General features: G+C 38.2%; 1 protein-coding gene across 3 annotated transcripts in view; it reads left to right on the forward strand.

Annotated features, from left to right (window-relative positions):
- The window catches only part of shf (Src homology 2 domain containing F), a 133,844-nt gene extending 121,732 nt beyond the window's left edge, over positions 1–12,112 (forward strand). For 2 of the 3 annotated variants that reach the window (XM_084409135.1, XM_084409134.1), the window contains exon 7: positions 9,266–10,295. In XM_084409135.1, the coding sequence (XP_084265261.1) occupies positions 9,266–9,452 (187 nt within the window). In that variant the 3' untranslated portion in view covers positions 9,453–10,295. Of the gene's footprint in view, positions 1–9,265 lie in introns of all 3 variants that reach the window. The other variant, XM_084409136.1, reaches the window with a different exon arrangement.
- The last annotated feature ends 1,955 nt before the right edge of the window (positions 12,113–14,067 follow it).

A 14,067-nucleotide genomic window follows, 5' to 3' on the forward strand; every position in this document is an offset into this window, starting at 1 on the left:
ACCCACATACACACACACACCGCTCCGATCTGACATTTAACACAGCCAGTGTGAGCCTGAAGTGACCCTTGACCTTTAGAGTGATCATATCAATTCAAAGAAAATTTTATTGAAATTCAACCAGCATTTCTTCCAGCTTTATCTATAAATGAATAAATAAATAACTGTATGAATAATGAATGAATACATTAAATAAATAAATTAATTAATATGCATTATTGAATGAATAAATAACTATATGAATAATGAATATATACTCACTTAAAAATGTTGGGTTAAAAATAACCCAACACATTGACCCAATATGTGTAACCCAACGGTTGGGTTAAACAAATAACCCAACGTTTTTTACCGTATACATTGAATAAATAAATGAATTAATATAAATGAATGAATAACTATTTGAATAATGAATTAATACATTAAAGAAATAAATAAATTAATATGCATTAATGAATGAATAAATAAACAAAATGAATGAATGATTAAATAAATAAATATGAATGAATGAATGAATGAATGAATGAATGAATGAACAAATGAATTAATTAATAAGTATATGATTATGAATCATGAATGAATAAATGAATAAATATAACGATTTAACAAATGAATAAATAAATATGAATGAATACTTGAATAAATTAATTAATTAATGAAAGAATAAAAACTATATGAATAATAAATGAATACATTTAATTAAGTGATTAATTTGAATGAATAAATAAATAAAATGATTAAACGAATGAATACAAACTAAAGAATGAATGAATGAATGAATAAATAAATAAATAAATAAATAAATATGAATGAATGATGGATGAATGAACAAATACATAAATGAATGATTAAATAAAATGAATGAATAAATTAAAACAATAAACAAATAATATATAAATAAATATGAATGTATTTATGAATAAAATAAATAAATTGATTAATTCAGCTAAAATGTAGCTGGAATTTAAAAAGCATTACTTGAGTTCTAAATGTTGCACAACACTGATTATTGTTTATGTGTAATGCAGAAATGTGTTATTGAGCTGTGACGTAATGAGTCAGTGATGAAACTACTGTAAACGTCACCGTAAAGCCAGGGGCCGGTTTCACAAAGATAGACTTTGACTATGGCTTAGATATACAGTAGTAGACAGCCAGACATCTAAATCAGACCGTTTCACAAAGCTATTTTAGAGCGGTCTATAGTGTTAGACAAGTCTTGCTCATAGACTAGATCTAATGCAAGTTAGACTGTTTCAAAAAAATAAAGACTGACTTAATTTAGACCAAAAACATTAGACCCCTCTTACCCCCAGGCTAACTCAGGTCGAAGACTCTGTTACCTTGACAACCAGCAGTAACAATCAGTTACATTACTAACAGCCAAAAGAAAAGGGGAAATGGCTCATAATTGAAACATTTCTTCTTGTTACTACATTCTCCGCTAAATTTCCCAAGTAAAATGTCCCTGTAACAGTTACACTCCTCCAGCAAACACATGTTCTCCGCTGGGGTAAACTGCACTGAGCGGCTGAATGCACTTACTCGATCCGCCATGTTTTTTGTTTTGAAAAGTGTCTTATTTTACCCAGAATGCACTGCAGTGTAGTCCTACTTAAGATAGTCAGAGTCTTCAGTGCTTTGTGCAACGCTCTGATTTAGATGTCTATCTGAAGTCTATCTACTATATCTAAGCCATAGTCAAAGTAGTCTATCTTTGTGAAACCGGCCTGGAGCGTCTTTATCCCCAGTGGAGCACATGTGGGGCTGGATGGTGTGTGTGTGTGTGTGTGTGTGTGTGTGTGTGTGTGTGTGTGTGTGTGTGTGTGTGTGTGTGTGTGTGTCGTGATTCCCTCACTGGTGTTGTGCTAAACCAGACCTGACAGCATGTAGAGACCCGAGACTTCACACACACACACACTCCGTCCGCAGAGACTCGTACATGCAAACGATCGTGTCTGCGTCTGATGAAATATTAATGCGCACTATCAAACGCTCCTGCAATACTGATGAGGATCTGAACTAGTTTATGAGGAAACCTTCTTTGATTGCTTTATTAAACATTTGCTTCATCTGTTGATCTTCTAATAGCTAATAAGGCAGTATGAACAAAACCACACACACATATATGGGTATTTTATTTCAACTGGCTTCAAATAATGAATGATGCTTTAAAGTGCATCTTATGTGTTTTCAGATATTATCTTTCATGTCTGTTTGTGAATGTAAAAGCTCTACTGTAGGTTTGTAACTCATTTGCATAATGCCAGCCTGTGGTCCTGATTGGCTGAGCAGCGTCTCTTAGCTCCGCCCTCAAACACTGTAGTGTATCTGAGACTGGGAGAGTTTGGTTCGTGTTGTTCGTGTCGAGAAGACGCTGTTTTCTGAGACTGATACGGTAAAACCCACGCCATCGCTACTGTTCGTATCACTGTGATCAAGAGCTGAGATTCAGATATGATAATGAGCGTTTGCTTTCTGACCAATCACAGCAGAGCAGCTCTCAGAGAGGCGGGGCTTAGAGAGACTGAATCCTCGATGGAAGCGTTTCAGACACTGAGAGAAAATAGCTGAAGCTGCAGTGGAGATTATGAGGACATTAAAGTGTTTTTGACCTTGGATGAATGTGAAGCTGGTGCAGGAGACCTGCGAAACAAGTAGGACTCTTTAGCATAATAGAAGCACTAGGTGTGCAGCTCAGAGCGATGGTCTAATCATATTTGTGGCTCAGAGCATAAGTGATATGAGTCCAGTCTCATAAAGATCTTAAAAGGTAAAGAGGCTCTAGCGGTGACCGGCTTTATGGACGGAGAAGGGCAGAGAATGGCTGAAGGGAGAGATATAAATCTCCTCTGAATGGAGGGAGAGTAAAAGTTTATGAATTAGCGGTGCGCTAATGTGCATCTTCGGCAGGACCGCGAGCCGGCGAGGGAATGGAGAACCAAATGCACTCTTTGGGCCTGTAATTTAAACACACATTATAGACCCAGCTCTCATCTGCAGTTTCTGCTCATCTCATGTACAGTAAAGCAGGTTATCAGCTTCCACACAGTTCCCTTCCTATCACATCAATCTGCTCAGCTTTAATGAACATCGCAGCTTTAGCTCTGTATGCTAATGAAGGCTGTATTTCAAAGAAATGTTCCGGGTGAAATGCAAGTAATATGCAATATATTATATATACATATCCCACATATATACTATATACGTACAGTAGTGTCTGAAATATTTTCTTGAATAAAATATACAAGCTACACATTTCTGCTGTTAAACTCTCTGGATTTGAAAATACATTCGTAAACACACACACACACACACACACACACACACAAACGTGTTTATTTCTTAAACTGACGCCTGAATCATTTTCTGTGGTTTTCGACTGCATGTCAACAGTTCCTAACTTGTATTTAACCCAGAACAGGCTTTTTAAAGATGGATTTCAAGCAGTGAAGAACAATTGAAAAGTGTAATCTCACGGTTCGGCGAGTGACACGTATGCTGTTAATGAGCCGAACGCTAACAATTCACACACACACACACACACACACACAGAACCGTGAATCGTATCATGAACCACAGTGAACCTTTCAGATCTATAAAGCGAAATGAATCCTCGGATTAAAAGCAAAGGAATGGTTAACGTCTTCTATAACGCCTGAGAGACTCTCTTTATCTGCACGTTTACGCCCGTGATCTGGCTTTGTTCCTGTCGCTCGTACGATAAGAGAAAATCAAATCCTTAAGAGGAAGAGAATAGGAATGTTTTCCAGACGTCTCCTCAGGACGGATGAGGGATTGATGGGCTTTTAGATCCTATTCATCTTATTCATATCTAATTCATCATGTTTCATATGATTATAATAAGAGCAAAATCAAAACCCTCTGGTGCTCGTCAGTCATTTCTGACAGAAAAGTTTTTTATTTTTATTTTATTTTTTACTTCATTGGAATGATATGAAACTTGGTAAGGGTTTTAAGACTGGCTGTGTGGATACAAATATTCAAACAGGTTATTAAATGGTCCTGAAAAACAGTCACACTTGAGCTCCTCGGGGGAAAATATGAATTTCCTCTAGTGGAAGCGTTTGGTACTGCAGCCGAACACACTCTCACTGAAAGATCATTTACTGAGATATCAACCTCAAATTTGGAACACAACTTGTTTTCTTGCAGTTTTAGAGTAAAACGTGATTTTGAAAATATATATTTCATATAAAATTTTAAGTAGTATTTTTGTGCATTTTTCATAACAATACACGTAAAATTCTGTTACTTTTTTAAGTTCACTTTTTTAAACTTTTTCCACTTCAGCAAAAATCTGCCAAGTGTCGTCTTTAAACTTCAGTCTGTTGCTTTAAAGCATTCAAGATTTACCACAGTTTAAGTTGGAAATTAATTTTTCAGGTTTATGCTCAAAAAGTGAATACATGGATTATAAATACAGCGTAAATATATTTTAGTATAAAAAAGTCCCCTAAAAATACAAAATATTAAATAAAAAACATTATCAAACTAAAATATAGTATATTCATTTCATTGACAAAAAACAACAACAAAAAAACCCAGAGGGTTAATAGGAAGAGAAGAGGAAGAGAAGAGGAATGTTTTCTCTGGATGATGAGGGATTGATGGGCTTTTAGATGCTTTTAGTGCCTGTATGTGTGTGTGTGTGTGTGTGTGTGTGTGTGTGTGTGTGTGTGTGTGTGTGTGTGTGTGTGTGTGTGTATGTGTATGTGTGTGTGTGTATCTGCTCTCAGGGGTCCCAGTGTTCCTCATCTCTCCTAATGATGATGTAGAGTCGGGTAATGACAGGCAGCCAATCAGAGGAGTGGAGGAGATGATTTATATTTAATGATGGCAAAGATAATTGCTCTGATTGAAGGATATTCTTGCTTCCTGGTGGACCATCAGGCCTTTCCTCTCATTTGCATAAAGTTCTCAACTTTTTTGATGATCTCACAGCTTGCCAATCCCACGATCCCTTGCTCGAGCTTCCGTGGAGAATGAGAAACTCGTGCAGTAAATCTTCAGGCTGAATTTAACATCACGTTTAGGCATTTAGCATCGCCACGTTATCTTCCACTTTTCATCGGCCGGCTCACAGCGAGATCACAGCCGTTACAAATGTAATTAAGTGATAAGTGAGACGTGGAGCGGCCTCGTTTAAGATGGACTGGACTGACTCCAGTAATGAGAGTAAGGCTTCGAGACACAGACTTCAGGGTCACTGATGCCAGTTAATGTGAAGCGAGTGTTATTAGATGAAGAGCGTCTGCTAAATCCCTCAGTTTGTCTTCCTCTTCTCTACGGATAACCTTGACTGATGTTCACAGCACAGCTGAATGCTTTTCCTCCGTGTTTTTAATTATACAGTGGAATACTGTCATAAGAGCAATACAAAAAATATATAATAATGAAAAATATAATTACGATTAATTTGATTCAATTTATTACAGTTTTTCTCGATTGTTTACACACATTTTCTGAAAGCATGCCTCATATTCTCAGAACTCTACACACAAATCAAAACACACACACACACACACAATGGGCAAAACCCCTCAATTCTCCTGCAAAATTAAACTTTACATTCAAAACAATGTTATTTCTTCTCAAAATGGTATTTTGTTTTCAAATGACACACACAAACCATCATATGAATAGACATTTATAAGAACCAGTTGAACACTGATGTGCTCAATGTAAAACACTATGATGAATGGAAAACACTTCTTCTCCATTCATCATAATGACTTAGGCCTTTTTTTGTTCAGTGTTACACTTACTACAGACAGTACATACATAAGTGTGTTGTAAAATATTTGAGAATATTGTTTTTATACTCAGAACACACAAATACACGGTAAAAAATATATTTTATTTTTCCCACAAAAACATTGTACACAGTGTACATCCCAACCAACACAGAGCTGCACATACAGTGGTCTACAAACACAACAACAGAAGAATTGACTGTATACAGTTACAGTAAAAAAATTAAAAAATAATCCAATGTTGGCACCCATTGCTCCATTGAAGAGCTCACCTGTTGAAGAGCTGACCTGTTGAAGAGCTGACCTGTTGAAGAGCTGACCTGTTGAAGAGCTCGCCTGTTGAAGAGCTCACCTGTTGAAGAGCTGACCTGTTGAAGAGCTGACCTGTTGAAGAGCTCACCTGTTGAAGAGCTCACCTGTTGAAGAGCTCACCTGTTGAAGAGCTCACCTGTTGAAGAGCTGACCTGTTGAAGAGCTGACCTGTTGAAGAGCTGACCTGTTGAAGAGCTCACCTGTTGAAGAGCTGACCTGTTGAAGAGCTCACCTGTTGAAGAGCTGACCTGTTGAAGAGCTCACCTGTTGAAGAGCTCACCTGTTGAAGAGCTGACCTGTTGAAGAGCTGACCTGTTGAAGAGCTGACCTGTTGAAGAGCTCACCTGTTGAAGAGCTGACCTGTTGAAGAGCTCACCTGTTGAAGAGCTGACCTGTTGAAGAGCTCACCTGTTGAAGAGCTCACCTGTTGAAGAGCTCACCTGTTGAAGAGCTCACCTGTTGAAGAGCTCACCTGTTGAAGAGCTGACCTGTGGCCCTTTATGCTAAAGCTCTGATTGTTAATTGTAAAACTGTGTGACGGGTGTTTGGGTGTTAGTCAGTGTGCATATCTGAATGGCAGTGTGTTCCTTGTGAAAACAAGATTTTCTGCATGAAAATTGTGCCAAAAGCAGAGAATTGTGTGTAGTGTTTTGAAAAAGGTGTGTTTTAGACCTGCAGTTTGAGTGTAAAGCAGGAATTGTGCTTGTAGTTTAGCAGAACTGGTTCAGGGGGTCGGTGAATGAGTTACATGTTGTGGTCATTGTGTCTCAAGTACCAGTATTTGTGTGTAAACAATTGAGAAAAACTCTAAAATTCATAAGTTATATACATGGATACATTTTTAAAAAATCTTTTTCATCAAACCTGCCCTAAACTTAATAATAGTAAATAATAGTTAAGGCACCTTTAAAATGTGACATTTAGTTCCTGACCTGATGGTGTGTGTGAAACACGTGAGTTTTGCCACAGACTCGTTCCAGCGTCTAGAACACAACTGATGCTTTTCAAGCGTCTCCATACTTGGAAAACCACGGGAAACTACTTTTAAACACGGAAATGATGGAATATTTACGTACATGTTTACAGCGGGTCTGTTCAGTATCACCTGAGGTCATTTTTCCGGACCTTCTTACTGAAGGTAAAGCTCTTTCCTGACATTATCCGTAATGATCTCTGAGATGCCAATTCCGACGGGAATAAATTCACGGAGAAGCTCTGGTGATTATTACTGTACCGCACCTCTCCATGTTACACTAGTCCCGTCCGGATAGAGCTTAAAGGATTAGTTCACTTTCAAAAAAAAGTTTTGCTGATAATTTACTCACCCCGATGTCATCCAAGATATCCATGTCTTTCTTTCTTCAGTCGAAAAGAAATGAAGATTTTTGAGGAAACTCAATGGCAACCAACTATCCCAATGTTCAAATAAGGTTCAAATGTCCGTCTCAATGCAGCTTCAAAGTCTCGACACGATCCCAGTCGAGAAATAAGAGTCTTATCCAGCGAAACCATCGGCCATTTTCAAAAAAAAAAATGTTATTCTATACTTTTTAAACACAAATGCTCGTCGTGTCCCATCTCTGAGATGTGCCATGCATTACGTCATCACGCTGGAAAGGTCACGAAAAAAATAGGGGAGTTTTTCTCCCTTCCCTCCTTTCTGAACCGGAGAACACAGACAAATAACTTACATAGATGACGTGACGCGAGACCTTTCCAGCGTGATGACGTAATGCATGGCACATCTCAGAGATGGTGCACGACGAGCATTTGTGGTTAAAAAGTATAGAATAAAAAAAAAAAATTGAAAATGAGCGATGGTTTCACTGGATAAGACTCTTATTTCTCGACTGGGATCGTGTCGAGACTGTGAAGCTGCATTGAGACGGACATTTGAACCTTCTTTGAACATTGGTATAGTTGGTTGCCATTGAAGTCCATTCTGTGTAGAAAAATCCTGGAATGTTTTCCTCAAAAACCTTCATTTCTTTTCGACTGAAGAGAGAAAGACATGGATATCTTGGATGACATCGGGGGGAGTAAATTATCAGCAAAACATTTTTTTGAAAGTGAACTAATCCTTTAAGGACGAGTAACATTCAGTATTACTAATAAACAGCATTACATCCACAGCTCAGAGTATGTCAGACCGGTGTGACGGTTCTCTCCGTCCGTGGCTTTTAATCTGCTTTGTGTTCAGAGTCGCTGTGATCCTGCCAGACTTTAAAAGGCTCTCGTGTTCATTAAAGCCCGCGGGTCCAACAGCTCACCGACACACGTGACGCGTTTACCAATGAGTCTGACAACTAATCACATGTTGTTCTCTTCCCCTCTTCCCATTAACCTCTCTTGCTCTCTCTCTCTGTCTCTCTCGCTCTCGCTCTCGCTCTCTCTCTCTCGGTCTCTCTCTCTCTCTCTCTCTCTCTCTCTCTCTCTCTCTCTCTCTCTCTCTCTCTCTCTCTCTCTCTCAATCTCTCTGGCTCTCCTCCTTTATTATCTTTCAATCAAGTCAAGTCACCTTTATTTATATGGTGCATTTTACAACACAGATTGTTTCAAAGCAGCTTTACAGAGATAACAGGAAAATAATGCAACAAAGTTTGTTTCCAGAAGAAAATATCCTCACAGTCCAGCTTAAATAAGTTCAGTGATGTTTCATTTTTGTTGTAAAAGAAGTTATTAATTTAGTTCATATATATATATATATATATATATATATATATATATATATATATATATATATATATATATATATATATATGAAGACTTCAGATGCAAAAGCCTCTAAGTGCCATCTGAAATTTTCTTCTAAAATTAGTATTTTTATCAAGCTTGCATATTTAAGTTCAGTAATTTCACTTTAATGACGATTAATAGGTCATTTTCATTGCCATTAAAGTGAAATAACTGACCATAAACATACAAGCTTGATTAAAATGATCATTCTAGAAGGAAGTTTCAGATGGCACTTGGAGGCTTTTGCATCTGAAGTCTTCATATATATCTATATATAAACTTTCTATTATACAGCCGCTCTGGAGAAAACTATGATGTCATCGTCCAGCTCAGTTCAGTTCTCATATAATGGAGTCAATGCCGGAGATCAATAATATTGTTGAATATTAAATGAAATGTCCCATGTCAATAAGCCTCTTCTTCTGTCTCGTTCCTCACAGGAGCAGTCAAGGGTTCATGCACATGAAGCTGTCCCGGACCAAAGACAACAAGTACGTGTTGGGTCAGAACAGTTGTGTGTTCGACAGCGTTCCCGAGATCATCCACTTCTACTCCAGCCGGAAACTTCCCATCAAAGGAGCCGAACACATGTCTCTGCTTTACCCCGTGGCCATCCGGACTCTATAGTGGATCAGATGGATCTATAGATCTCCATATAGATCAAGCAGACGTTGATGAACGTCTTCAGCGTCTGCAAGACCGTCAGCGAACTAAAGTGCTACTGAGATCCCGACGGCAAACACGGAGAATCCCGATTATCTCACACGAGATCGACCGTATGGAGGAAAAACATCTTCGTGTTTCCAGTTTTCTCTCGTTTTGCTCACATTCGTGGATCTTTAGTCTTAGACCTGCACCCACACTTTACAGAAACTTCAACGCCATCGTGAAACTTTCACATCTGGATGTTTATCGTACCGATTCTCCAGAAGACGTGAACTTTGAAAGGTCGCCGTTCATATCCACCTTATTCCTGCCTGAATTATGGGTGTTACTTCTGTTATGCTGTAAACAATCAGTGACAGACTCGCTTTATGAACGCAATAATACGCTTTTTAAAAACTGGGTACAATGACATGACATTATTCTACTCGCATTATTCTAACATCGAACATTAAAAGGACATTTAATAAAGTGTTAAAGCATCAATAAGGTACTTTCAACAGACCATAAGTAACCCCAAAAGCGAGGTTATTTGTATTTATATATAGGCTAATATACATAAAATCAAACTTTATGTAATATACTGTACATAAAAGCCCATTTTATACAAAATATACACAAAATGGCCCAAAAAATTGCTCAAATATTTTCCCGTGAAAACAAACACGAAAAGAGACGTGAGGATTTGAGGAGAATAACGAGAGATTCTTCGTGCATTCCAGTGAATTATTAAAGGGATATATCGTAATTAAATGGGGAGAACGGACCACAGATGTGCAGTATATGTTTTACAGCGGATTGCAAAGGAAAAAAATTAAATAATCACGAGGAAAAGAAAGCAGGGCCTGAACAGAGCTCTTGCCGTTGATATTCTTGTTATAACATGTCACGTTAAAGGATAATTCCGGTATTTAGCACTTTGAGTCTCTTTTCTGGTTTGTTCTGGATGAACTAGAGTGGTGGACACAGACATGTTGACGATGTGTCCTGTCTCGACTCTTTGACTCGTCTAGAGTCGCCTTTGACCGCTTCAGAGTGGCTGGCTACAGGCTCAAACATGTCCTTAAACAACCCTTAACGTTCGCTTTCACAACTGTTCACCTCACCGAGTGGTTAGTGGTGTTCGTTGATGATTAAAAACAAGTATATCGGCGCAATGTAAGATTTCAATCCGTGTTATTTGCTATAGTGGAACAATTTTTTCAGATACTTCACAACCGCGTATAAACTTCCGCTCGATATTTGATTCCGAGGTGCAGTAATATCAACCAGCAATGAGTCCTCCAACAGAAATACAAAATGCCAAATAAAACACGACAGAAACTGTATTTCGCTACGCTACTTGTTTTTGATCATCAGCGAACACCACTAACCACTCGGTGAGTTGCACAGTTGTGAAAGCGAACGTTAAGGGTAGTTTTAAGGACATGTTTGAGCATGCCCATAGCCAGCCACTCTGAAGCCGTCAAAGGCGACTCTAGACGAGTCAAAGAGTCGAGACGGGACCCATCGTCAACATGTCTGTGTCCACCACTCTAGTTCATCCAGAACAAACCAGAAAAGAGACTCAAAGTGCTAAATTCCAGAATTATCCTTTAACATACCAAGTGTAACGTTATTCTCATGATGTCTGAAAATAAAAACTGGAAAATGGCCAGTTCATCCGGTCAAACTGACGGATCAGCTTTATTTGCAACCTTATGATTTTTTAAACGATTCGTTGAATGGAAGTTCCCCAAACCGGAAGAGTCACCCATAATTCACAGCGCAGTGGGATCATGTGAGATCAGGAACAATGTGGAAATCTGGACGTGAACACACACTGAATCATGCGTTTATGAACCTGAACATCCTCGTCTAGACTTTCTGTGGCGGTATTGTGGTCTCAACATACGAAGTCAGCTGGGTTTGGTGGATTATCAGTCGTTGAACATGAACATTTTCAGATATTACTGAAATAGCAGATCCATGCAGAGCCACAGATGTGAAGAGTGATGCAGACTTCATTCAGTCCCTTAAAATGGGTAATAACCGAACTGTGGAGGAGGAGAGATGGATGGTGCCATTTAAGTGTACTTGGACCGGGCCGCTATGCAGATATAAAGTAGTACACTAGATTTACTGCCTGCAGTAGGTGTGTGTGTGTGTGTGTGTGTGTGTGAGAGAGAGAGAGAGAGTTTCTGAAGCATGAAAACTGACCTTTTAATTTAAAGATTCAAAACGAGTCACTTTATACTAAAGCAGAGTTTAGGATGAGAATGAAATATGCCTGTATTGTCTACCTCAGAAAATCTATTTCATTCGTCCGTCCGCCGATCGATACGGTACAGCGACGTCGCAGAGATCGATTGGTTTGACTCGTCCCATTCTGCCGTCTCAAATGTCCACCAAATTTTGCCTTTTGCTTTAAGAATAGCTTCTTCTTTAGTTGGTGTGTTCGAGCGTCATTGATATGGAAAGTCACTGTATGCTGTCGTTGACTCTGTTGCTTTAATGCCTTATACTGTAAATGCATGGTTTAAAAAAAAAGAAAACAAGTTGAGAATGTCAAGCTGACCTTCTGCTCTCAATGAATGTTTTGTGGCTGTAATTTATTATGGAGAAAACAATAATACTATTGCTGATGTGTGTGTGTGTGTGATGCTCATATAAACTGATACTTTGATTGGAAGACTGTTTGCCATGGAAACCGTTTAGAGCTGTTCAACCAATCAGATCGCAGATCTGCCCTGACCTTTCCTCTGACCTCTGGTTTCTTCATCTGCAGTTTCTTTTCCTCTCAGTGTCTCTCTGTTAATACACGATACTCGAGAGAGATAGTGGTACGGATGAAAAGCTTGTGTGATTGGATTATATTCACTCCTTGTGCTGCTGTGTCTTCAGTGATACAACAAAGACTTTTATTTTGTTTTTGTTTTCTTTATCTTTTCCTCTCGGACACTTTTTGGGATATTTCTGTCCTTAAAGGGACGGTTCACCCCTAAAACTGAGAATTGTCATCATTGACTCACATTAATGTCATTATTAAGTACCCAAAACGTATCATAATCCTAATCTTGCATCTGCTACAAGTGAATTGTGTCTCTAACATGTACAGTATATATATATATATATACAACTGCTCAAGTGTTTGGGGTCAGTGCGATTTTTAATGTTTCTGAAAGAGTCCGAGGTTCAGCAAGGCTGCTTTTATTTGATTAAAAATACAGTAAAAATTGTGAAATATTATTACAACTTAAAATAGCTGTTTTCTATGTGAATATATAGTAAACTATCATTTATTTCTGTGATCAAAGCTGAATTTTCAGCATCATTACTCCAGTCTTCAGTGTCACATGATCCTTCACAAATCAGTCTAATATGATGATTTGATGCTCAAGAAACATTTATGATTATTATAAAAAATATATTTTTTTTTTGTGTGTGTGATAAATAGAAAGTTGAAAAGACAGCATTTATTTGAAATAGAACAATTGTGTAAAACTACAAATGTCTTTACTGTCTTGATCAATTTAATGCATCTCTGCTGAATAAAAATATGTCTTGCAAAAAAAAAAAAAAAAAAAAATCATACTGACCCCAAATGGCATGACCTCACAACTACTGGACTAAATGGCAAAAAAAAGGCATATCAAGATGCATCACAAGATAAATGTCTGAAATACCATGAGGATGCGTAACCGAAAGCAGCATTTAAATGTTTGCCTGAAATATCCCTTTAAAAGATTACAATGATGTAAATCTGCATGAAAATCCAAGTTTTACATTTCAACATTTATTCCCAGACTCAATTCTCCATGACACTGAACCCGGATCAGTGCATCCCTACACCATCCGACTGACATGTGAAACCGAACGCTCATTGTTAATCGTCGTCTGTTTTTCCTCAACTTCTGTAACGATTCAACCAAACCTGACGGCAGCGGCTCATCTCTATTCCCAGGAGTCTTTGCTGGAAAACATCAGTGTGTGTGTGGAGACGGACTCGGGAGAGAGTCATTACACTGACACACTCAGAGAGAAGAAGAATGTGTGTGTAAAAGAGTGAAAAGATGTGTCCATGACCCAGAAGATTTGATGATGTTTCTGATTATAATAACTAACTCCCTGCAGGAATCAATGCAATCTAAGCCTCACACATGTATGAATATCATCACAGTTTACAACATGAAATCAACCAAGTGGCGTTTATTTTAAAGATTACATATTAGGCCCCTTTTCACAAGATGTAATATAAATCTATGGTGTCCCCAGAATGCGTCTGTGAAATTTCATCTTAAAATACCCAACAGATCATTTATTATAGCTTGTCAAATTTGCCCCTTTTTGCATGTGAGCAAAAACGTGCCGTTTTTGTGTGTGTCCCTTTAAATGCAAATGAGCTTTAGCTCCGCCTCCGTTCAGAAGAGGGCGGAGTCTTTACACAAGCTTCAGAAACTCCGGCAATAACAGAACAGGCCAATCTCACTCATCCAGAATCCCAGAATCACCAGTAGCGAGTGCAGCCTTACGGAGAGACTCAGGAAGAGCTTCTGAATGTTAGTGGAGACATTTGTGTAGTTGTTGTGGAGTTACATTG

The sequence above is a fragment of the Rutilus rutilus genome (genome assembly GCF_951802725.1).
Source record: "Rutilus rutilus genome assembly, chromosome: 5".
Classification (NCBI taxonomy): Eukaryota; Metazoa; Chordata; class Actinopteri; order Cypriniformes; family Leuciscidae; genus Rutilus; species Rutilus rutilus.